General features: G+C 33.0%; 1 protein-coding gene across 11 annotated transcripts in view; it reads left to right on the top strand.

The window, feature by feature from the left end:
• The first annotated feature begins 956 nt into the window (after nucleotides 1-956).
• The window catches only part of Ahi1 (Abelson helper integration site 1), a 176,500-nt gene continuing 152,663 nt past the window's right edge, over nucleotides 957-24,793 (top strand). For 7 of the 11 annotated variants that reach the window (XR_009227370.1, XR_009227363.1, XR_009227367.1 and 4 more), the window contains exons 1-6: nucleotides 957-1,119; nucleotides 1,298-1,386; nucleotides 3,411-3,478; nucleotides 4,693-4,817; nucleotides 19,191-19,732; nucleotides 21,907-22,088. Coding sequence is in view for 7 of the 11 variants with exons in the window: in XM_046449989.2 (XP_046305945.1) it covers nucleotides 3,469-3,478; nucleotides 4,693-4,817; nucleotides 19,191-19,732; nucleotides 21,907-22,088 (859 nt within the window). In the remaining 4 variants the exon portion in view is untranslated. Of the gene's footprint in view, nucleotides 1,120-1,297; nucleotides 1,387-3,410; nucleotides 3,479-4,692; nucleotides 4,818-19,190; nucleotides 19,733-21,906; nucleotides 22,089-24,793 lie in introns of those variants that run through there. The other 4 variants (XM_046449960.2, XM_046449969.2, XM_058581423.1 and 1 more) reach the window with 4 other exon arrangements.

Here is a 24,793-nt window from a genome sequence, read left to right as displayed (position 1 = left end):
CTTAATGCAAAATAAAATTTAGAAGGGAAGTAGATTTAGAGTGAAAAATCAAAAAACTCTGTTTGGCATACATTGGATTGGTAATATTTCCCATTGTCTCCTGATAGAACTTTGGAAAACAGGTGAGATTTCTTTTGTAAGGTGTGTTGAGAATAGAAAAATTGGCTTCCAGAAAAATATACACAACTTTCTCCCAGTGCAAACGAAGCAACAGGTGATGGTGCACAACTATAACTGTAGAAAATGGCCTCTAATTCAAGAGTTGAGGAACAACGCAACTAGTATTTTTCCATCCTTGGTGACTCAGAGCTAAAGATGGCGCCTGTAGCAGAAATTAGCACGGGGGAGGGGGCGTTTTATGAAGAAAAGATGACGTTTTTATTTTTGTTTTCAACACACAGTGAGATACCTCAGCGCCTGGAGAATCATGGATGGTTTTCTTCCGCTAAGATTTTTGTGTGTAGTACAACTCTTCAATTTTCCACGCTAAAAAGCTTGTTTCATTTTGTGGGCGCGATAGCGCGGGGGATGACAAGTCTTTTTCTTTGCTTCACGGTCTCATTCATTCATGTTTCTTATTCAGGGAGGGTTCCACGACAGCCTGCCCGTCTGGCTTTCCCTCCTTTGTTTATCCCGGGCTTGTTACGGTTCTGAGACGCACAGAGGGTACACCCGCGCATCCTGGGGTTTCCTTACCGCTCCAAGGGGAGCAGATTCTTACCCCTTCCAGAGCCGCGGGGGCGACAGGCGCGCGCACGGCTCCGCAACGCGTGCCCGTCGATAGGCGGAGGGCCTGCGGGTCCGCGCAGCGATGCAGCACTTCCGGGGCCTGCGCGGGGGCGGGGCGCAGAAAGGGCGCCCAGGCGCGGCCACGGTCCAGGCCAGGCGCGTGGGCAGCTCCGGTCGTCATGGGAACGGCGGCGTAGGCAGGCCTGACGTCAGCGAGCGGCGCGCGGCCCGCACTGCGGCACCCAGTCGGCTCTCAGTGCTTAGGACGTTGGCGGCCGGTCTGGCTGTGCTGCTGCCGCCCTCCGGCCCGCCCAGCTTGACACTGGGTCTGCTTCTCACCGCTCCAGCTGTCGGTTCGTTGGGAACCGATCGCTGAGCGCTCTCCTCTCCGTGAGTACCCAGCGGGTGCGCTGGTGGCGGGAGCCGGGAGCGGGCGCTCGGCTTGCCCCGGGCTCCTGGAGCGGGGGCGGCGTGGGGGCTGCGCGAGGCCGAGAGCGCTGGGCCGCAGTGCGCCAACGCGGGCCGTCGCCGAGCGGGCACGGGATGCGATCTTAGATCCCCGTTTCAGGTCTTCTAGTCTGTGGAGCGGGGGATTGCAGTCATTGTCTTCCATACTCCCGGTCCTGGCTTGAACGCTTTGGAGCAGATACGTTCTAAGTACGTTCGTTTCTTTTTAGAGGGTCAAGCTGGTACTGAAACGCCTTCTTTATTACATCTGAGAAAAGGTGATCCATGTGTTGCATTTATAAGAAGAGAGTCAAATTATGTTAATAGGGTCATTTAGGTGTGCCTAAAAATGGGGGGTGTATTATATGGTAAGAATCCCCACTGAATGATTACACTGCATTTCAGCAGTACCGTGAAATTACAGCCGCCCCGCTCCCCCGAAAGGGATGCTAACAGATTTTTGACCTGTTGCATTAAGGATTGCTGTTATTGTTTGGGCTTTCTGAAAGAAGATTGCTTGTTATGGGGATTCAGGAAATTCTTTAAAAGAATTTTTGAAAGATATTAAGATACCAGAAATGTTTTAAGACCATATTTAGAATCTCAGGTATTCACGAAGACTGTCGTTGATTTATTTTTTGAATTATGCACCCTGTGTTTTTGTTTCTTTTTTCCTTTACTGTAAAATTCGGAAAGACTGGATTATCTAAGCCTCTCAGCTTTTTCTCCCCTTGGCCTTTAGTCCCATGCTGGGTGATAATCAGGTGGTCAGTGGAAAAAAAAAATGAGATGAAACGCAATCTCATTAATTTTTCTGCGTTGTGTGCCTTTGAAGCTCCTGTAAAAGACTTGGGATGGAGAAGTTTTAAAATAAAGGCATATATGAGATGCAGGGATGTTTTATTAAATCTGGCCTTAATTTTTGCAGATAATGTAAATACATTACATTTAGAGATAATGTAAATACATAATTTATTTATTCTTAAAATGCATATTGTATGCAATTTTATTCTTAAAATGCATGCATATTGTATGATTAAAGTAATTTAATCATGTATTTTATTTATTAAATAATTATTAAATGAACATAAAGAAATTTTATGGAGCACTACCTGCATTGTGTGATTGTTTTCCTTTTTGATGTTTCCTTTTCTCTTTACAATAAAAGTGGGTGCCATTTTAATTTCCCAGGCAAGGAAAAACCAAGGCTTAGGGAAATTCAGTAGCTTGCCTCAGACCACACATCAGTAAGTGACAGAACATGAGCTCAAGTTGAGTCTTTTGGACTATAAAACCATTGTTTCTGCTTTTTTTTTTTTTTTTTTTTTTTAATGGTGATACATAGATAAAGAGAGCACAGGTTTTGCTGTCCAAAAGCTAGCAGTTTGATGGTGGTCACAGAACATTTACCAGGGTTAAAATTCAGGGCAGAAGTAAACCAATTGATTAATGAAGATCAAGGAATTTTAGCATTTCTTGGACTTTTCTGTTAGGGAATATAGATCTCCAGGGAACTGGAGCATTAACTAATAATGCCCAGTAGTTCAAAATATATGTTTTTTTCTTTTTTTTACACAGTTTTATTCTTAAAAATGCATGCATATTGTATTCTTATGTGGAAATTAATATATTCATTTTAGATTCATCCTCATCTTTAAATAAATTGACAATTCAAGAATATATGTGCAGAGTATATCCATGTGTTTGAGTAGCCCTGATGTAATATACCCTGAGATATTTATTTGAAAATGATGGCACAGATGCTTGTGCTAGTCTTTTCGATTATAGCAAAATTTTCAGTGGCAGATACAGAAATATTTAAATTACCTATGAATATGCTACCCACAAGCATATTTTATTAATATGATAATGTTTTGGGAAATCAAACCTGAGCTGGGGCTTGGTTTCTTAAAATCATGTTAAAATCGTCATTAATTTTTTAGAACACTTTAAAAAGTCTACTAACATACCAAGTTAGATGTTTACTGCATTTCTAATTTTTTTGGTTTCAAATAAAAAAAATATTTTATTCATATATGATCCAGTTTACTTAACCTTATTGCAGGACCCTAAATTAATTCAAATGTACTCAATTAATTTCCATAAAAATTGGGATAAGAGAGTATCGCTTTACTGGTGAAGTAGTGGCAATACCATGGCATAACTTAAGTGAAGAATGTTTTAATTTTCATTTGGAACATCCATGTTATAAAAAATCCTCTTTGTTTTAATAGGATCCTGATTGAGTCAGTGCGTTACATTATTTCTCAATGCTTGCCATAAAGCTGAGCTATGCCCACTGGTAAGACTTTTATGAAATTTTTGCACAAAATTCATATTTTACACACTTGTTTTTAAATTTGGCTCATTTTAAGGGACTCTAACAGATTAATGAATAAAGTAAGTCTCATCAACCAATTATTGCTTTTAGAGAGGGTAATGAGTATTTTAGGTTTGGTCTCTGTGTGGAACTGATCAGCTCTTTTAAATCATAAAAGTACCATAAGAATTCATAACAATGAGCATATCTGGTTTTAATAAAACATTATTTACAAAAGCAGATGACTAGCCTGTAGGCCACAGTTTGCTCATACCTGTTATGGGGGGGGCATTCATTCAGTCATCATTTTTTCACGTAAAGCATATTTATTGAACACCAAACCTAGTAGCTAGGGATGTAAATATACACTACATAGTATGGTGGGAGAGAGAGAGAATTATTTATGTAGGTGTACGTAGACATATGTATATTATATATACATATATATTCTAGTTGGGTTAAGTGCTACAAAGAAAAAGAATGGCTTTCTACATAAGAAACAGAAAAATTTAGATGAGGTTGTCAGAAAGTGATCCATTTTAGAAGCAACATTTAAATAGCTTAACACAATGTAGAAGCAGCTCCATTTGCATGAGAAGGAGCTTATTTTGATGGAGGAGATAGAAGGTTGACATTATGGACAGGATGTAGGTATTTAAGGGGAGGTTTGTCTTGATTTGAAGCTGTAGAAATGGACAGGTCAGGAAGTATAGAATCCTTTAGGGCGTATGAAGGACTTGTTTTATTTTACCCTAAATTAAATCTGCAGGGAAATAGCATGATATGATTTATGTTTTAAAGGAAAAAATAACTTTTAATATTTGTCAAATGGTGACTATAGGCTAGACAAATGTTAGTCATTTTTCATGCCAGATGATCTTTGATAGAATTTTGATTTTACAGATAATATTAGAAAATGAAGTTTATAAATGTCTAAGGTCATACAATTAACAGTGATAGATGCTACTATGCAAAGGAGACTTTTAGAGGAAGTGACTAAAGAGGTAAGAGGTATATGGGTGAGAAGTCACCACAGCTAAAAGAAAAAAATATTTTAAGAAGTAGGAATCATTCACTTGTTATAATGTAGAGAACTCATGCAGGTATTCACAGACTATTTCTTAATATCATAGTAGTAAAGGTTTGTGTTACAGTAGAGTTATTTAGAAAATGACATGAGTCTTTATCTTTTGTAGTTGAGAGTGAAGCCAAAGCAAAAACCAAAATTCGCTTTGAAGAATTACTTAAGACCCACAATGATCTAATTCGTGAAAGAAAAAAACTGAAGAAAAAACTTGCCAAATCTAGAGAAAACATCCCAGTGAGTAACTGATCATTTGGTTATGGTGACTTACATATCTGAATAAAATTATTGATTTCATATTAAAATTCTAAGGAACTTTGGAAATTAAAAACGTCCGTCATGATCCATAACACATGGTAAAATAAAGTTTACATTAGAATCAACATCATTCTTAGAGTCATTCTTAGAGTATTGAATTCTGTCTTGAGTGCTGTCCTAAAAGAAGAACATAGGCACACTGGCAAGGGTTACCAGAAACAATGAGGAAACTCAAAACTAGCCATATTACACATTTTTGAGGAAAACAAAGGTTTTTAAAACCCAGAATATGAAGAATGTTAGAAGTAATATCTACAGATAGTCAGTGACTTGTCTATATTTAGATTTAATCTAACTGAGCAAATCAATGGCCTTAAGTCAATAATTATCTTTTTATGCTTCAGCCACACATTTAAATAAAGAATTTTGGACAGCACACTTATGAAAGATACAGAATTTAAAGCAATAATAAAGCAAACCAGCAACTAACTAGCCTGATTCCTGTGGTATTATGAGAGTCTATGACAGCATCCACAGTAAACTGTTCATGTTTTACACCTATCTTACCATTTCTTTTGCACTTTCTCCTTTGAACATAATCTCTTGGGTTCTTACAGATACACAAAAATAAGTCCTTGCATGTCCAAGTGATACATAATCTTTCTCTGGAAGGAGCTTTTTTAATGAATGATATATCCTATATTTTGCTTGTATCAGATTTTACCAAATGTATATGTATGAAACCTGTGTAATTTAGTATTCTATTTGGTAGTCATCAGTGTACCAGTATATACTCTCAAGTGAGGCAAAATTAGTGTAACGCTGGCCAGAATCCAGCCACAGACAAGTACTGTTTATAGTAAGCTACAGTGTGCAGCATAGTAGGAAACAGTGATGTGCAGAATAGAACACTATGTATTGGTACATGCCCTCCCCTCAGGTGGGGATTTTACATTGCAACAAAGTGAAAAGAACCCTGGAAACAGTTGTCTGCAGAATGTTTTTATGAACTCACTTGGTTAAAGAAGAACCTCATATTTTCTCTCATTGTTAGAGAATTGGACTTTGTGAGCTATGAGCAAGATGCAGTTAAGGCCAAGAATTCTTAATTAAGTGGATAATAAGATACTGAGCAGAAGTTATAAGGTCCATTTAAGATATTGAGGACATACAGGTATGAAGTAACATCATAATTTACCCAGCCTCTCTTAGCAAACACCAAACCTAAATAGACTTTGCATTCAGAAATAAGGATAATAGGTGGGGGAGAAAAAGATTTTCTGGCTCAAAAGAAGGGAATATTCCTGGAGGGCTTAGGGAAAACCAAATATTTCTGGAATTGTTAATCCCAGGAAGTAGAAGAGGAATACCCACTTTCATTTACTAGATAGCTCAATGCTTTCTGTCTTTCAGGCTCTCTTCTATACATTTTTTAAGTGTTCATATACTTGCTACAAACAACAGAATGATAAAGATTTATCTCCATAGACCAGGAAACTACAGCATAGACTTGGAGTGTCTTGACAAAAGTTATGTAGTAAGTTGTGAAAACAGGGATTCAAATACTGACAGTCTGATTGTAGAGTGTACTCTCTTATCTACAAGTCAGTGTTACCTCTTTTAATAAACGTTGAAGTGATAGCAACTCTTTGGAACAAGAAGATGAATTTCTGTGTACATAACATAACAGACTGAGGTGAAAAAGGAAGCAGTCTGAAATAAAATTAAGCAAGGAAAAAAACCTGTAATAAAAGAATTTACAATAATGGCAGGTTTACCTTATGTTCTAATTACGTATCAGGCATGGTGATAAGAATTTTACAACAATTATTTCTTATAGTCATGTTAATCATGCAGAGTTTTTGCACATGAGAAATTTTATTTTAAATTGTTTGTCCACGTTGTATAGTCAGAAAACAAAAAAGTGGGATCTAGGACCATAGTCACTCCAATTTTAAAGTCCATGTTCTTTCTTCAGCTGCTTCCTTAAAACTATCTCAGGCCTAAACTAACAGGATTGCTACCATGAGAAAAGCTAATCAGTAATATGGGAGACAAACTTGAGGCACTCTCCATGAGAGAAATGGCCAAAACTGAAGTAAAATAAGTAATGAGAATATATTTGACTTACAAATAAGTGTTCCCAGACAGTACTCATGGAATAGAAACCATAACAGCAATGATGAAGAAACCTGCCTGAGGTTAAGAAAAAAAGATCTTCAAAGACATGAGTCCATTTTGCATTCCAGGTATTTATGAGATGAGAACTGCATCTAGAAATGTTTTTGTTATGTTTTTATTTCAGGAGAAAAATAAATTTTACAAATATCTAAACAAAAAAAGCATCAAGTACATTTCAGACTTCTCTAAAAACACTGACTCCAAAAGACAGTGGGGAAATATCTATAGAGTATTGAGGAGAAAACTGACCCAAGAAGTCTAGTAACCTAAATTGTTAGTCGTTTGCAAGGGCGGTAATCATATGAGCAGAGAGCTTAATGAGCTCCTGAAAAAAAATGACAAACTATTAAAGATGTTATTTTTGAAGATGTATATGATTATCAGACATGAATAAAAGCGTAGAAAACATATAATTTGCAAATATTGAATGAACCTTGAAATCCGTTAAATATATAGAAATGTCTTATTATATATATGCCAAAAGTAAACCTAAAGATTTTTACTATATATGTATACAGCTGCTCCTTGACTTATAATGGTATTATGCCTCAGTGAACCCATAGTAAGTTGAAAATGCATTTAATACATCTAACCTACCAAATAGCTTAGCAGTGCAGTCCACTATAGAGTGTCAGTTGTTAATCCCTTATGATTGTAGGGCTAACTGGGAACATACTGTACCATACATCACCAGATTGGAAAAGATTCAAATTTAAAATTGGAAGAACAGTTTCTACTGAATGAACATCTGTTTTGTACCATCATAAAGTAAAAAAAAAAAAAAAATTGACTGTCTATGTGATAATGTGAAATAACAGAATTAAATGGTTTCCAAAGATTGAGCAAAACATCCTCGCTTACAAAGGAAGGAAAAGTCATATAACTATTACTACTGCCTAGGGTATAGTTACTGTTTCATCCTATAATGTGAAATAATTAAAATAATATATAGCATATAAAATGGATTATTATACTTTTTGAGTCATTAGAGATCAGGGAAAATCACTGAAATTAGATTTTATAAGACAAAGAAAAGTAAGGGAGTAAGAAATTTAAGAGCAAGTATTTAGTCATGACAATAAATGTAAATGGCTTAAGATTTCTATTTTAAAAAGTAGATTGTATAATAAATTTTTGAAGTAGTCACATTTTCCTCTTGCAAGATTCATATACCAGACAAAATGACTATAAAGTTTAAAATAAAAGTGCAAAAATATAGATGAAGAGCATTTAGAAACTTGGAGCTGTCGCCTTTATTGAAAGAATAAAAAATTCTAAATAAAATTTGAACAATTGAAATTGGTCATGTTAAAAGAATTATCCAAGTCAACCTAATAGTTTCCCCCCAAATCTCAAGACTATCTTAATAAATGGATATTGGTGCATAATTAAGAAGTTAGTACAAATAAATTGAATAAAAGCCATATAAGCATATAAAAATAACCAAGAAGAAATCATTTTAATTGGAAACAAAATAGTAATTTTTTAAAAAAACAAATATTTTATATTTATGTTTGTGAAAATTATGTTCCTTCAGATCCACATGTACACATGAAATACTGTGTAAGATTTTAGTAGTTTTCCATGGTTTCCTTTGAGGAGGAAGGATATATACTTCTATATACATCTAACCTTCATTTTTTTTCCTTTATTATTAGGGCACATAGAAAAGGTCTCTTTTCATTAAAACTAGTTAGTATCCTTGATATTTACATAATTACAAAATATGCTAGAGTATAAAACAAATAATGATAGTTTTGCTTTTTTTAAAACTGATATTTTTGTGCAGCTACTTCATACGAGGCACCATACCAAATGCTTTCCATGCATTCATTAACTCACTTCATTCTCATAAGAATCTTAAAATTAGTATAGATTGGAGAACCGAGGCACCAGAGTTTCAGGAACTTAACTGGGTTCAGACAACTAAGGTGTAGGAATCCTGGTCCTTCTCATTCTGTAACTTGTGATCATGACAACTCTGCTCTACTGCCTCCCTATTTTGCTCTTGTATACTGTAGGCAAATGTATGTTCTCTTAGGAGAACAAATGGTCATTGATAGTCTAAATGCTAATATTAGGAAACCTATGTGAATCAACTGAAAGGGAACAGGGTAGTAAATTAAAATAATTAGAGTGAGAAACAATATGAAGATATTGGAGAAGAAGGTACAGGAACTAATAGATAAATATCACATAGAAACTACAGAAACCTCCAAAAGGTCTTAAAAATAAATTTTCCAAAAGTATAGATTCATAATGAAAAAAACTTGTAAATAATTGTTAGCACATATTACAGACTTAGACTTTATACTTACCAGTTTTCTTTAAGGTCTAGGTTTCACACTGTTGTCATAATCGTCAGTGAACTTTTTTAGTTAACAAAAGTAGACTAAAGTTAATGCAGAAGAATGAAAAAGGAAGATTTAACTTAAAAATTTAAAACAAGAAAAGGGATTATACCATTTCTAGATATTTCATTTTATTATAAATATAATTCAAAGAAATAATATTGATAGGGATACATTAATTTTTGAAGAAAAAGTTCAATTAAAACCTCATTTTATATGACTAAATTTCATTTCAGACAGCTTAAAAAGTTAAATGTAAAGATCTAAATTAGTAGATAAATACTTAAATGAGAAAATAAAAATGACTAGCTGGTTTAATCTTCCTGTAAAGAAAGATATTCTGGTCTTAAAAGGGATAAAAACATCCCAAATAGACTATTCTCAGAAGATTTAGTAAATGTTTATTGAATGAATGACTAGGATGTGTAAGATGCTCTTTTTGTCAAAAAGCAAAGTCAACTAATTCATTGAGAAAAATATGTAATATTTTTACAGTCCTAAGAGTTAATACTTTTACATGTAGCTAAAAGTAATTGCTAACATGTATTGAATACTAGAATCAGAAGGACCTTCTTAATGTTTTCTAGTTATTTATCTGATTACTCCTCAGAACAACATTATGATTAAGTTTCATTTCTGTTGTGAAGTAGTATAATTAGATGCCATAAATATTAAGATCCTAAATAGCTAAGTAATCTAAAGTCATGAAAAATAAAACAAATTGTATGAGAAAATAACATTAGCTAATAGAATATAGAAATAGTTAAAGAGATTCAGAGTGGGATACTGAGATGATATTTTTTGCTGACCAAATAAGTATTTAAAAGCTTAGCAGTAGTAGTGTAGTGAACAAGGCTTTTTGGTACAATGATGGTAAAAGGGTAAGTTAATATAGCACGCATTAACGACTCTTCTAGGAAGATTGTGAAGAGGAATATTATGAAGATAGTATTGATTGAATTAAGGTGTTTAAACACTGATTTCAGGAAGATAATGGAGATATAGACCACAAGTAGAAAAAATTCACATTTTTATATTGGGAAGAAAAGAGGGAAAGAAGGTGTTTGCCGTGTTGGTAGCAGAAAGTTCCAGCTTCCCATGTGATGGCTTATGTCTGTAGAAGTGAGTTAGGAAGTGACACCATTGGACATTAGAGATGAGTGAAGAGGGTCTGAAGTAGCCACTGTGGAGAAGGTAAGGAGAAGTGCAAGTGAACAGATTATTGTACATAGAAGACTTGTCCAACAGTGCTGATAACCTAGTTGAATTTATAGACTATATTTTTATAAATACACCAGTGTTTGAAGTGGTTCACATTTTTCAAACTCATTATAAAATGACTAAGTTTGAACAGTGCCTGGAGTTTTGCCAGACAGTGTGATGGACGGTAAGTACATGATAAGGGCAAGTGATGATTAAACTGATGGCTCATGGGATCAGAGTATCAGGATGTTAATAAATTAGGCTTTATTGGATTGATAACATAATAAACTTTATTATTTTGTACTACTGTCTGGAGTGGTTTTTTATTCAATAGTAATAACAAATAAATGGCTAAGTAGAGAATAAACACACTATAGTTGTATTTTTAGAATTGCATTTAAATCTTTCTTTTAAATGGGGAAATTTAAGCCATATTTTTCTCATTTTCATTGCTTATGCTATATTATCTTGATTTTCTTTTACCTCATTTTATTCTTATAACTTAACTTGATAGTACTGATATCGTCTTTGTCCTATGAGCTAAAGTTTCTAAATATTTTTGCTTTTTGTACTGAATTTTAAAGGGTAGAAAATCTTCTAGGTTCTCTAGGTATTACTCGTATCATCCATGTATTTACTTTAACATAAATCTGTAATTATCTTAGCTCTATCAAAGATAAATTTAGAACCCCAGTCTTCTTAGGGGGTAACTAAATACTCATCAAAATATATATATATATTTTTTTTTTTAATTGGGATTGAATGTAGGGGGACTTACTCATTGAGGTACATTCCCAGCTCTTTTATTTTATTTTATTTTTTTTATTTTGAGACAGGTTCTGGCTAAGTTTGTGAGACTGGTCTCAAACACCTCAACACCTACTGAGTCACTGGGGTTACAAGTGTGTGTCACCTGATCAAAGTAGTTTATGTCTAAGAGCAAAGACCAACAATATTTAAAGGAATCCCGAGAAAATCTAGCAACGAGCAATACAAATGCATAGTTTGATCTCCATTGAAATCCACCAGCCTTATAAAAAGGAAAGATAATATGACCTTGAACCAGAAATAAGTCAATTAATAGAAACAATGTAGGAGATAGAAAAAGATATAAAAAAGACCAAATAAAACTTCTAGAGATTAAAAAATATAAAATTTGAAATTACCAGTAAACTGAATGGAATTAGCATATTAGAGACTGCATAGAAATAATCAGGAAACTTGAAGAAATAACATTCTATCACTAAAAAGGGTCTCAAATGTTAAACTGGAGAGGGAACAGAACATTGTGACTTATAGAACAGTATTAAGCATTTTAATTGTGTGTACCGTAAATCTGAGAAAGTAGGAGTTAAGAAAACATTCAAAGAAAAAATTTTGCACATTTTATGGAAACAGTAAACGCACAGATACAAGAAGCTCAACAAATCATAAGCAGAAGAAATATGAACAAAATTATTCCATCATCACACTAAAATTGTTGAAAAGCCAGAGAAAATGAAGACATTTTGTTCAGGAGAATAAAGAATGACAGCAAACTATTTCAGCTAAAAGTGACTGGAGCTATGTCTTTAAAACACTGAAAGAAAAAACTATCACCACCTAGAATTCTATATTGAGAGACATATCTTGCAAAATTGAAAGGGAAATAAGAACCTTTTAAGTAAACACTGAAAGAATTCTTTGTCAGTAGACCTGAAGTACAAGAAATTGTTAATTTTTAAAAAGGTAATAACCAAGTAGATTTGCACAAAGGAGCACAGAAACTAGTAAGTATACTAAAGAAATAATTTTTCTCATTTAAAAAAAAATCTTTAATTAAAAGATAACTTTTAAGGCAAGAGTGAAAACAGGGATAGAATGTGTGTGTGGAAGCAAAAGGTGAGAACATAGGAAATAGGGGAGGAGGTAAAGTAGAATTATACTTTTAAGGTTCTTAAAATACATGGGAAGTGGCATTATTTGGTAAGTTTGGATAAAGATTTATATTATAAAACCTGGAGCAATCACTTAAAAAGTGGGGAGGGGGATGGATTAAAAAAAAACAGCAATGTTATGATGGAATAACAAAAAGATAATGAGAAAGATGGCAGAAAGAGGGGGGAAAAACAGCAATACAAATAGAAGCAAATAACAGTATGGAATACTTAAATTCAGCTGTATCAAAAAAATCACTTTAAATATAAAAGGAGCAAACAGACCCATTCAAGGATAGAGATTTCAAATTGACAAATACATAGGACCCTGGTATATATTTACTATAAGAAACCCCCTAGATATATAAAGACACAGATGGGTTAAAGATTAAAGGACAGACAAGAAGATAATACCATACTAATAGTAGTTGAAGCAAAGTTGGAGTGGTTATAGTGATATCAGAAAAAGTATATTTTAGGACATAAAAAGTTACCAAGGATAAACAGGAATATTGCCTAGCTTAAAGAAGAATATTTTATAATGATAAAAGTATTGTTTTTTTCAGGAAGAAAATAATCCTAAAAGTGTGTATAAACCCAGTAAAAAAACTTTAAAATACACAAAAATTAATGGAAATGACAGACAAATCAGCAATTATGATTATATATTTGAATAGTCCCTCTTAGAAATTGATAGAGTAAGTAGTTAAAAATCATCAATAATAGATGACTTCAAATCACTGTCGACAAATTTGGAACATTGTATCCAACAAACATCAGTAATCAATTTTTAGCACACTGAGACAAATACCAACCTGTGCCATAAGCCTAGATATTACTGTTTTAAATATAAGCAAAAAAATTATAGATACAAAATAAAAACTTTAAATGATACAGAACATGTTTTAGACCATGACAGAATTAAACTAGAAATAATTAACCAAAGAGATATGTCTGATCTTTCAATATTTGAAAGTTAAACAGGATCCTAAAATGGCCATTAAAGAAGAAACCTGAAGAAAATATTTTGAACTAAAGAAAAATGAAATCACAACGTATCAAAATTGTGGAATGCTTCTAAAGCAGATGGAAATTCATAATACTGAAATTAAAGAGGAACTTTATTAGAGGAATAACAGTCTCAGATCTATTATTGAAGCCTTCTTAAACAGTATGAAGAACAAATTAAGCCCCAAATAGAAAATGGAAATAATAAGTGTAAACAGTGAAATGAGAAAAACTATAGTCAGCATGAGTATATTCAAGTGCAGATCCTTTTAAAAGAGATTGATCATCTTATGTATTGGGCATTCTAATGGCCTACTTCAGGCTTGGTAATTCACTAGCGGGACCCACAGGACTCAAAAGCTCTGATATGTTCATATAGTTTATCACAGCAGAAAGAAACAGATTAAAATCAACAAAGGGAAAAAGTGCATGAGGCGCACTGCAGGAGAAACCAGTAGTGTGCTCCCTGTAGTGTTGTACAGTTCTTACTTCTGCCAGCAACTGTGAAAATGTTGATAACCAGGAACATTTACCCAAGCCTTCTTGTTCATGGTTTTGTGTATGTGTGTGAGGTGTTTGTGCAAGGTGTCATATAAGCATGCAGTGCCTGTGTGAATGACCTTAGTTACTCTGATATCAGTCTCCCAGACCAAAAATAGATGTTTACCATAAATCACATTATTAGTATTTGACCAAATTGGTACAGTGTTGCCCAAGGCTTTAGGCATATAAAAGCAGTCTTATCACACATAACATTCCAGAAACTCAAAGCTCAGTTTTTAGGATCCTACCTACAGCTGGTCCCAAAAATGGATCTTATTTGGGATTTGCTGCATTTTAGCAACTGGTCTCGAGGTTTTTTTTTTTTTTTTCCCCTGCATAACCTGTAACCAGATTAATTAGGAAAAAAGAAAAAAAAAAAAAACAAACACAAATTACCAATATTAGGAATCTGAGAGGAAAGTTACTGTAGATGCTATAGATTTTAAAAAGATAATAAGGGAGTATCATGTATGATTTTCTGACCATATATTTAGCAGCTGAGATGAAATGCATAAATTACATGCAGTGTACAAACTCCCAAAGCTCCCTCTAAAAGAAATAGATAAAAACTTCACAAATAAAAGTGATTCTAGGTGGCTTCATTGTAAATTTCACCAAGCATTTGAGTAAGAATTAATACCAATTCTATACAAGCTCTTTAACAGGCTAAACTAATTCTCCACTCCTTCTTGTAAACACTCATTATCCTGATACCATGACTAGAAACATATTACAAGAAAATTACCAACCAATATTGCTAAGGAACACAGCTTCAGACATCATCAATGAAATATTAGGAACTCATTCTTACAAAAAAAGATAATACAAAATGACTTCTAGGAGTATATTGTCAGTTCAGTGTTAGAAAAACTATTCACTGGAATTCATTTCATAAGGCTAATTCAGAAAACCATATGATCATCTTAAATATAGAAAAAGGATCTGGAATATACATAGCACTCAAGGATAAATGCATCAAAAATGTGCAAGATGTTGAAATTTGCTGCATTTTAGCAACTGAAGTCTGCTGAGTTTTTTTTTCTCCTGCATAACCTCTAATTAAATCTATCAGGAAAAAGGAAAGAAGACACAAATTACCAATATTAGGAATCTGAGAGGAAAGTCATTATATGCTATAGATTTTAAAAGGATAATAAGGGAGTATAATGAATAATTTTATGTATATTTACATTTATATTCAGTGTATATACTGAAAGGCCCCAAAGTGCTAACAATAAAGATTTGCTTAAATAGGTATCCTGTTCATAGTTTAGAAGAAGCAGTGTTGCTAAATATCCATTCTCTGAAAATCTTTTGATTCAGTTCAATACTAATCAAAATTTCAGCAGGTTTTTAAATTGGAAATCTAAATACGAGATTTATTTGGGAATATAAACAACAGACTTAGAATAATGAAACAATTTTAAAAAGAACAAAATTGGAGAAGTTACACAGTTTGAATAGAAACCCATAGTAGAGCTGTAGTAATCAAGACAGCTTGATATTGTCATAAAGATAGGCATATGTATCAATGGAGCAGAATAGACTTTAGAAATGGACTCAGTTCTTCCTATATTTTTTCCTTCTTCCCTACCTCCCTCTCTTCCTTCATTTTTGTACTGGGGATTGCACCCAGGGCCTTGTGCATGCTAAGTACGTGCTCTACCAATGAGCTACACCCCATTCTGGTCACTTAATTCTTAATTGTCAAGGTTAATTCAGTAAGGGAAAAGAAAAACTTTTCAACAGTGGTCCTGAAATAATCATATATCTATATGCAATAAAATAAATTGTGACCATATCTTGTTTGGAAAATAGCTAGAAATGGATCAAAGACTTACATATAAGAACCAAAGCTATATAACTTATAGAAGAAACAGAATAAAACCTTGGTATCCTTGCTCTGGATATAAAAGCATAAGACATAAAAAGAAAATGAGATAAATTGAGGTTTTCAAAAATTAAAAACATTGCTAAGAAAATGAAAGGATCAGCTTTGGGTTGAAAGAAAATATTTTCAAAGCACCATCTGATACAGAACATTTTAAGAACAGTTATAACTCAGTGATATGAAAACAATCCAATTAAAATTAGAGAAGAGGTATGGATAGCAAATAAGAACATGTAAAATTCTCATTGTCATTAGGAGTTAGGGAAATGTATTTTTTTAAGTTTTTTTTATTTTGAGACAGGGTCTTGCTAAATTCTGGAGACTGGCTTTGAACTTATGATCCTCCTGCCTCAGTCCCCAGAGTCACTGGGATTACAGGCATGCACCATCACACTGGCTTCAGGAGTTGACTTCATAAAGACATGCAGGGTGATGGAAATACTTACATCATGATTATTGTGACCATATAAGTATACATTTGCCAAAGTCCATTTATATACTTAAAAGTAGTGAATTTTTGGTAAATCTTTTTTTTTTCAGAATAATTTTAAAAGCAGACACACTGAAGAAAAAAAATATTAAGTGATGCACAGAAGTTAAAGATGAAGAATGGACAAAGATAAATTAGGAACATGAGCAAATGTCTTTGGGCCATTTCAAATTCAGTCACAACCAGATCCATGAAGCTATTAAATTCCACAAAGCAGACATCTGTTACTGTACTACAACAAAACTAGAAATTAATAACACAAGTTTATAATTTATAAATAACTTATTCCATAAAATTATAAGGGGGCAAAAGGAAATCAAAACCACAAGAAATAAAGTGTTTAAAAAAATAATGAAAATATAATTATTATCCTTTGAAATGTATAGGATGTTACCAGAGCTGGGAATTATATTTATTGTACTATTTAAAAAAGAACTGAACAAAGAAAAAGATCAATGACAGATACAAAGTCATATAAAATTAATATTATTTGTACAAAGGCTGATGGATCAGAGTGAATTAAAGTATTAAAAAAAAACAAGCCTCATCTTATTAGTTTTCCCAAAGTTTCATTTTAAAAATTTTTTGAGACCACAAAATATTTCTTGTGTGTCTAATTCTTGATTATGTCTTTTTACAACTATTTCCTTTAGGAGTATTCTCACAATCTGTGCAATATTGGTGCTACATTTCTAGTATTCACTGAAAAAGTAGAAAGAAAGATATCTATATGGCCCATTTTAACATAATGGAAATTCAGTGTTATTGAAGTATGACTATATTCATAGAAAGAAACCAAAGAGAAGTTTCTGAAAAGATCAGCAATCTTTTTCTTTGTGGAAGGCAATCAAGGATGAACTTTGGGTTTCTAATTTTGAGGGGTTGTTTTGTTGTTGTTTTTAAAAAATTGTTATTGTTTAAAGCATATATCACTTCTAAAACAGAATATTTGAAAATTGATTTCTTAAAAGAGAGGCATTTTTTTTTTTTTGGTATTGGGAAGTGATTCCAGGGGTGCTCAACCATTGAGCCCCATTCCCAGCCCTTTTTTGTATTTTATTTAGAGGCAGAATCTCACTGAGTTACTTAGGGCCTTGCTAAGTTGCTGAAGCTGGCTTTGAACTCGGGATCCTTCTAAGGGAAGCAATTTTTATTAGCTCTGATTATGGAAGATTTTTTAAAAAGTTATGGCTTCGTAATTTATCATTAAATATAGACAGAATTAGGAAAATACTTTAAGTGAGCAATCTTTCCTCTGCCTTTTTTTTTTTTTGTTTTTAACATAGTCTAGTTGTGCAGTTTGTGCGGTGTACCTACCTGAAGCATGCTACCCTTTCTTTCTATGTTGAATATGTATTGAGCTACTTTATGTTTGGTGTTCTTTCAGCATTTTTATCTCCTTTTCATATGTAATCAATGTTTTCTAACTGCTTTTAAACATGGAGAATTTTAAAAATTGGGCCTCAGTATTCAGTAGTAAGCATAGCCATTTTTTAGAGAGTTCTTAGTTGTGATTTTAGCTTTTGTCCATTCTGATTTTCATTGCATCTATTAAGTTTTTATTTCTGTCACTCAGAATTTTATTTCTAATATTTATGGTTCACCCAACATTCTTTTGTATTTCTTTAATATGATGCCTATTTTAAATTCTTACTAGTTTATACTATTTATATTCCTTTGGTATTCATTTTTCTCTTTCATTGGATTTCATGGCTCACCTTAATTATACTGCTTTCCTTTAGTGTCTGTTAGTTTTTAGTTGTCCGGTTGTCTTTATGTTGAGAATCTTTCCTCTGCCTGTTTTTTGTTTTTAACATAGTCTGCTTTTGCTGTTTGTGGGGTGTGCCTACCTGAAGCATGCTACCCTTTCTTTTTATGCTCAACTGCTTAATCCTCTGGGTGAGCTACCACAAGAGTTGTCCATTCCAGCTCCTCAATAATAGGTTGTCCTCAGGCATATTTGCTGCTTCTTAGGAATAGCTGATTCTGATTCTTAATTGCTTCTCCAGAACCACCTGTATGTGAGGAAGTCTTTCCCTATCAATTGTGTTTTTTTCTCTGATGGTTTCTTAATAGATCTAATCTTGCCTACTTAAATCCTTGGAGAATTTCTCAAAATACTTGTTTTACAATTAGTAACATTCGTTTATGATTTTCAGCCTCTTTTTTCCTATTAAAATAATATCTCATTTCAAATAATATTTTATTGGAGAAAGAAGTATAGCTGTATGCTTAGTTTGACATTTGATTTAACTTGATATTTAACATTTAGCAGTGTTTTAGTTATACAGTTGGACTCATTACAGGGTAATCTTAGAGCTAAAGACTTTGGTTTTCGAGTATAATTATGGAGCAAGAAAAATGACCCATGTGTGTTTTCTCTTGGGGAACTAGAAATGTTTTACCCACAGTGACTCTTTTAGTAGTTTCTGATCTCCTAATTAGATTAGAGTTTGGATCATTTTTCAAGTGAGGAAAACAGCATTTAAAATTTGAGCAATTAATTCATTTCTGAAAAGTCCTTAAGGACTTTTCCCCATGTTAATTAACTAACTCATTTAATCTCCAGTTACTTTTAGAGATTACTAGTCTAATTCTGGAACATAAACTGGGAGAATGCTCATCAAAGGCTCTACAATATTATCACTCTGTCTCAGCAGAAGATAATCTTCCTAATATTCAACATTGTTGAACATTAGTCATTGTTTTTATCTATATAAACTTCAGCTGTCCTTAGCTAAAGCTTTGTTGTTGTGTCTTATTCCCTAGCTTGGCACTGTTAAAAGCGGTCTTCAGAATATTAAAGAAACCAAAAGTGATAATGTAAATTGTATTAACACTAATAACCCAGACAAGAGCATGCGAGTCACTAAAAACAAACTAAAGAATACACATTCAGCAGCTGAAGATTCAAATGATGATGTCAGTGTAGAGGAAGACAAGCAAGGAAAGCCAAGTAAAAAGATTACAAAGACCACACAAGAAATGGAACCAGAAACTTCTGAGAAGGTAGATTTTGCACATCAGAAAATGAGAACAAAGTCATTGTCCAGTGTTGATCATCAAAAAAGTGATAAGACAAAGGAAGGAAAAGAAAATAATAATTTAGAAGGAGAAGAACTTATGCAAGCATACCAGCTCCAGGTAGCTGAAGAAATGGCAAAGGAAATTAAGAAGAAAATAAGGAAGAAACTGAAAGAACAGTTAACTTACTTTCCCTCAGATACCTTATTGCATGATGACAAATTGAGCAGTGAAAAAAAGAAAAAGAAGAAAAAGAGAGTTCCAGCCATGTCTAAAGCTGAAACAAGGTACTTTACATAGAATCATATTTTTTTAATATATTCTTATTTTCAGCTCTTGCATGACATCTGTAGTTTAATAAAATTCTTGATCTTTCATTTGGAGACACTGCCACTAGGAGAACAGCAGCTGACCTTATGCAGCACCTTAACTTTGTGCTAGGAGCTTTATGAAAATTAACTCATTTATTCCTTATTACATCCCAATGAAGAAAAGTAATATCATTCTGTTTTTCTAATGAGGAAACTAAAAGGTTTAAGTCACAGAGGCTGAGCCAAATCTTGGCAGCTTAACTCCAAAGTTTCTATCTTTACCACATACTTCTCCTTATAAATAATAGAAACCTAATTGCTTCCCCCTTTTTGAGTTATAAATGCCCATTTGGACATATAAATATAACTTTCCTTATTATACAAATAACATTTTCTCATTGTAGAACAATCATTCAAAGATAATCACTGTTGGCAATTTGGTATTTAGTCTTTATATATCAGTCTTTATATATATATATATATATATATATATATATATATACACACACACACACATATACATATATACATATACATATATATGTATATATATAATGACTATACATATATGCTTGTGTATATCATTTGGGTTTCTGTGAGTATATTTATATTTATAGGTTCTCTCTTTAGAGAAAACAGTGAGATTTAAAAAATGCCTTTTACCTGCCATAATTTTTTTCTGCAGTCATCTAGAAGCAACTTCAGGTGGGAACATTCTGTAGATGACTATTCCTTGGCATTCCACGGCATTTTCCTCTAAAGCCCTCAGCTAAAAGTAATTCCCCTCTTATCATCACAAGTTAATGGACCAGTGGTAACAAAGAGAAGGACAGTCAGTTTGCTAAAGGGATATGTTAGTATATATATTATATATATACTACAACAGTTACCTGTTGCTGCATTAAAAAATTACCCTAGAACATAGCAGTTTAGAACAACAAACACTTATTTTCTCTCAGTTTATGTGGTTTCAGGAGCCTGGAAATAACTTCACTGGGTGCCCCTGAGTCTCACAGGGTCTGTCACAGGTAGGAGTCAGGATGTTAGCTGGGCCTAAAGCTACCGCTAGTCTTGATGGGGACAATCTGCCAGTGCACATAGCCATTAGAAGGCCTCAGAAGATCTGCTTCTAAGATCAGTCATACGGATGTTGGCAGATTTCAGGTCCTGACTGGCTTTCAGCCAGACATCATTGCCCTGCCACGTGAACCTCTCTATGTTTGCTACTCACAATGTGGCCATTTGCTTCCCCAGAGCAAGGGATCCAAGGGAGTGAGAGCAAGACAGAAGTCACAGTCTGTTTGTAGTATTGGGTGACTCCACTACTTCTCACACTTAAAGAGAAGGGGGTTATACAAAGAAATGATTATGAAGACACAGGAATCATAAAGGCTGCTAAAAATACTGTAAATACAGTATTTTTAGAATCTTCCTTTTTTTCATAGCTTTTTTGATGTAGAGCTAGAAAGCCATTCTTACTATAAAGTAGAACTATTTCACAAATTTTAATTAAAACCATGTCTTACATGACGATAGTATGCAAAGGGTAGCTATTATCCTTAAATAGTTGCAAACAAACTTTCATAGGCCAGCTTCTCTAAACTTGGTATACTTCTTGGCTGCTCTCTCTTATCATTTATTGGTTTATATGATGCAGATTTTTATTTTAATGATAGCCTTCTGAAAATATAGTCACACTGGAAAACACACAGAATTAGTTCTTACCTAGAAACCAAAAGTTATTTATCTGAAACCTCTTGAAAACAGAACAGACTTATACTACTTTTTTTTTTTTTTGCCTTTACACGAAGTGATTTAGAAGTTCATTAATTATTTACTTGGCATCAGTGGTCCTATGTAAGACAGGTCTATTGCTCATAAAAGATTATTTCATTTTTTTCCCCTGGGGTTTAGAGCTTGATGTGTTGACCCTTGGGGTATATAATTCCTCACCAAGCATAAAATAGTCCCTATAATACCTAGTTTGATGTCTGATTGTTATATAAGAAAATACATGCATCTTCCAGCAGAAGACAACAATTTTAATATTATCCTTGCTTCTGTTTACCATTCACTCTGTTCTACAATGAATAATGATTATTATAATATTAATATATTTGTAATTTCTTGTATTTGGTTTATATTTGCAGCACATTGAACATCTCTGATGACACAGTTGAAGATGAACAAAAGAAGTACTCGCCAGTTGGAAACATTACTTCAGATTCTCATCAAGATGATGAAATAAGCTCAGTGGAACAAAATGCAGATGATAATATGCCAGATAACACAAAATCCAAACCAAAAAAGACAAAAAAGAAGACTAAAGCAGGTTTGTTACACTAATTAAATGAAAAATGGTGTGCTTTTGACTCTAGGAATTTTAGTTCTTAAAATTAAGCCTAAAGATATAGTTTAAAATAATCACATGTATAATATTTGGTACTTGTTCTGGATTCATCTTGATTAAAAGCATTCATTTGTAATTATAGGTTGCTGTGATGGGTTTGTAGTACTTGAGTCATTTTGAGTTCTTAATTTAATTAACTCTAGAATAATACAGACGTTGTCATTACTTTTGTGGCATAGAGAATTTCTTCTTTAAACCATTGAGTTTAGAGTCCCTAAGTGGTTAAGACTCTGTTGTGAAAGATAGAAATGGTCAACAGTCAAAAAATATTTCAGATATTCAGGTTGTGTCCCTGTATTAAACATGGTGTCCACCTGGTTCCTCACCTAATTCAACTGCTCTCTCCTCTTCCAAATTCCCTTCCCACTCTTGCTTTCTGTCTCTACATTTTCTGATTTTTTTTCCTTTTTCTTTGTATATTCTTGCCCTTTTCCTACCTGTTATTCTATTTTCTCCCCAATCCCATGTAATTGGTAAAACGTTGGGACAAAGATAGACAATTTTAGAATTTATGTTTTTTTAGTCATTAGAGGATACCATTGATGTTTTCTGATTCTAGTAGTTAAATTAAAACACTTGTCGAAGTACAATATACATACAGAAAAGTATATGTATCACAGTGTACTTCTTAGTGAATTTTCACATACTGAACTTACCTATAAACTCGTTATCTAAATCAAAAAACAGATCGTTATTAGTCCTCAGACACCCTCCTCAGGCCCCCTTTCACTTTATTGCTCTGCAGAGATAACCACTACCCTGTTTGCTAACAGATCATTTTTGCACATTGATACAAATAGAATTATAAACGTGCTTTTTGTGCCTGACTTCTTAACTCAGTGTTATTTTTGTAAATTAAACCAGCAGTAAAGACAGTTGACCTTATACATTCTCAGTTCTTGATTTTGTACAGTATAGATTTCCATTGTGTAAATATACCACAGTTAACTTACCTAACCTATTGATGGTTATTTGAGTTGTTTTTGGTTTTAGGCAATTACAAGTAAAGCTGAAAGGAACACTCTGTTCACATCTGTTGTGAGCATATATATATACATTTTTGTTGAGCACAGTCTTGGAATTGCTGTGCTTTTATGTAGTAGTTTATGTATATTGTTGCTCTAATCATTACTTCCTATTTTCCTTGCTTGGTTTACCAATAGACACTAGCAGTGTTTGAGAGTTCTAGTTGCTCCACATCTTCACCAACATGTACCTGGTGTCTACCTGGTTAGACCTCTGAATTTTTAATCATTCTTAGGGATATATAATAATATATATCCCGATTAACCTTGACCTTAGCCTGATCCCAATTAAAACTAGTAATGTTGATTCTTTTCATGTTTATTAACTACTTGGATTTCACATTTATAAATTTGTTCAAGTCTTCTATGCATTTTAAAACAAAATAATTGTCTTCTGATTGATCTGTGACACTATTTTGTATACCTAGATATGAGTCTTTTCTCAGATATAAATATATACAAATAGTTGCAAATATGTTCCCACTCTAGGCTTCATTATTTCTTATTAGTAATTTTTGAAAAATAAATTTTTATATTACCCAGTTTCCCTAATTTTTTTCTTTGATGGTTAAGAGCTGTCTGTGATTTGTTTAAGAAATCTTCCCTAAGTCCTGAAAATGTTTTGCTAAAAGTTTTACTGTTTGACTTTTCATGCTTAGGATTATAGTTCATCTGGAATTGATTTTGTGTATGATTTTTTTGGGGATGAAAATAGACAATTTTAGAATTTATGGTTTTTAGTCATTTGAGGATACCATTGATATTTTTTGATTCTAGTAGTTAAAAACAAGTGTTTTTTAAATTTAATTTAATTTAATACAAGTGTTTTTAAATGTAATTACTAGATCAAGACATTTTAAACACTTGTTTTTTAATTTAACTACTAGATCAAGACTTTTTTTTCACGTGAGTATATAATTGACATAGTAATTATTTACTGAAGCCTATCTTTTTCTCTTTATAGTGCAGTGTCAATTTTATGATAAATAACAAGAACATGTTAAATGTGGATCTGTTTTTATAGCCTCTACTCAGTCACATAGTTGGTTTGTATAAAAAATACCTTAATTACTATAACTTTATAATAGGTCATGATATTTAGTAGTGTACTACAGATTTTTTTCTTCTTCAGTATTATCTGTACTATTCTTTACTCTTTGCATTTCCATGTGAATTTTACAAGTGATGTCTCAATTTCCCTCCTCCTATCCACTTTAATCCTGCCAACCAACCTCAGTTTTGATCTAAACTGGATAAATCTAAAAGATTCACAATATACCAACTCTCTGAGTAGACTTGGCATTTTTAGAAATATTTATCTTGAAATCTATGAATTTGGCATGCATTTCCATGTATTTGTATCTTATAAAATTTATCTTGATAATATTATAAATTTTGGCAGTCTTTCTGTAGATTTATTCCTAGTATTTGATATTACTTAATAATACTGTAAAAGGCATTTTTTAAAAAATTATGTTTCTTATTCATTTGTTTCTATTCATATGTACTTAAATTTTAAACATAGTACCCAGTAATCTTGCTAAATTTATTTATTACTTCTAACAGTTTATTCTTAGATTATTTTGAATTTTTTACATGTAT

Source organism: Marmota monax, unplaced genomic scaffold (assembly GCF_021218885.2).
Source record: "Marmota monax isolate L192 unplaced genomic scaffold, Marmota_monax_Labrador192_F-V1.1 WCK01_AAM20220418_F8-fsc00030, whole genome shotgun sequence".
Lineage (NCBI taxonomy): Eukaryota > Metazoa > Chordata > Mammalia > Rodentia > Sciuridae > Marmota > Marmota monax.
Note: the sequence above shows the minus strand (reverse complement) of the source record. Positions and strands in the feature narration are given on the sequence as shown.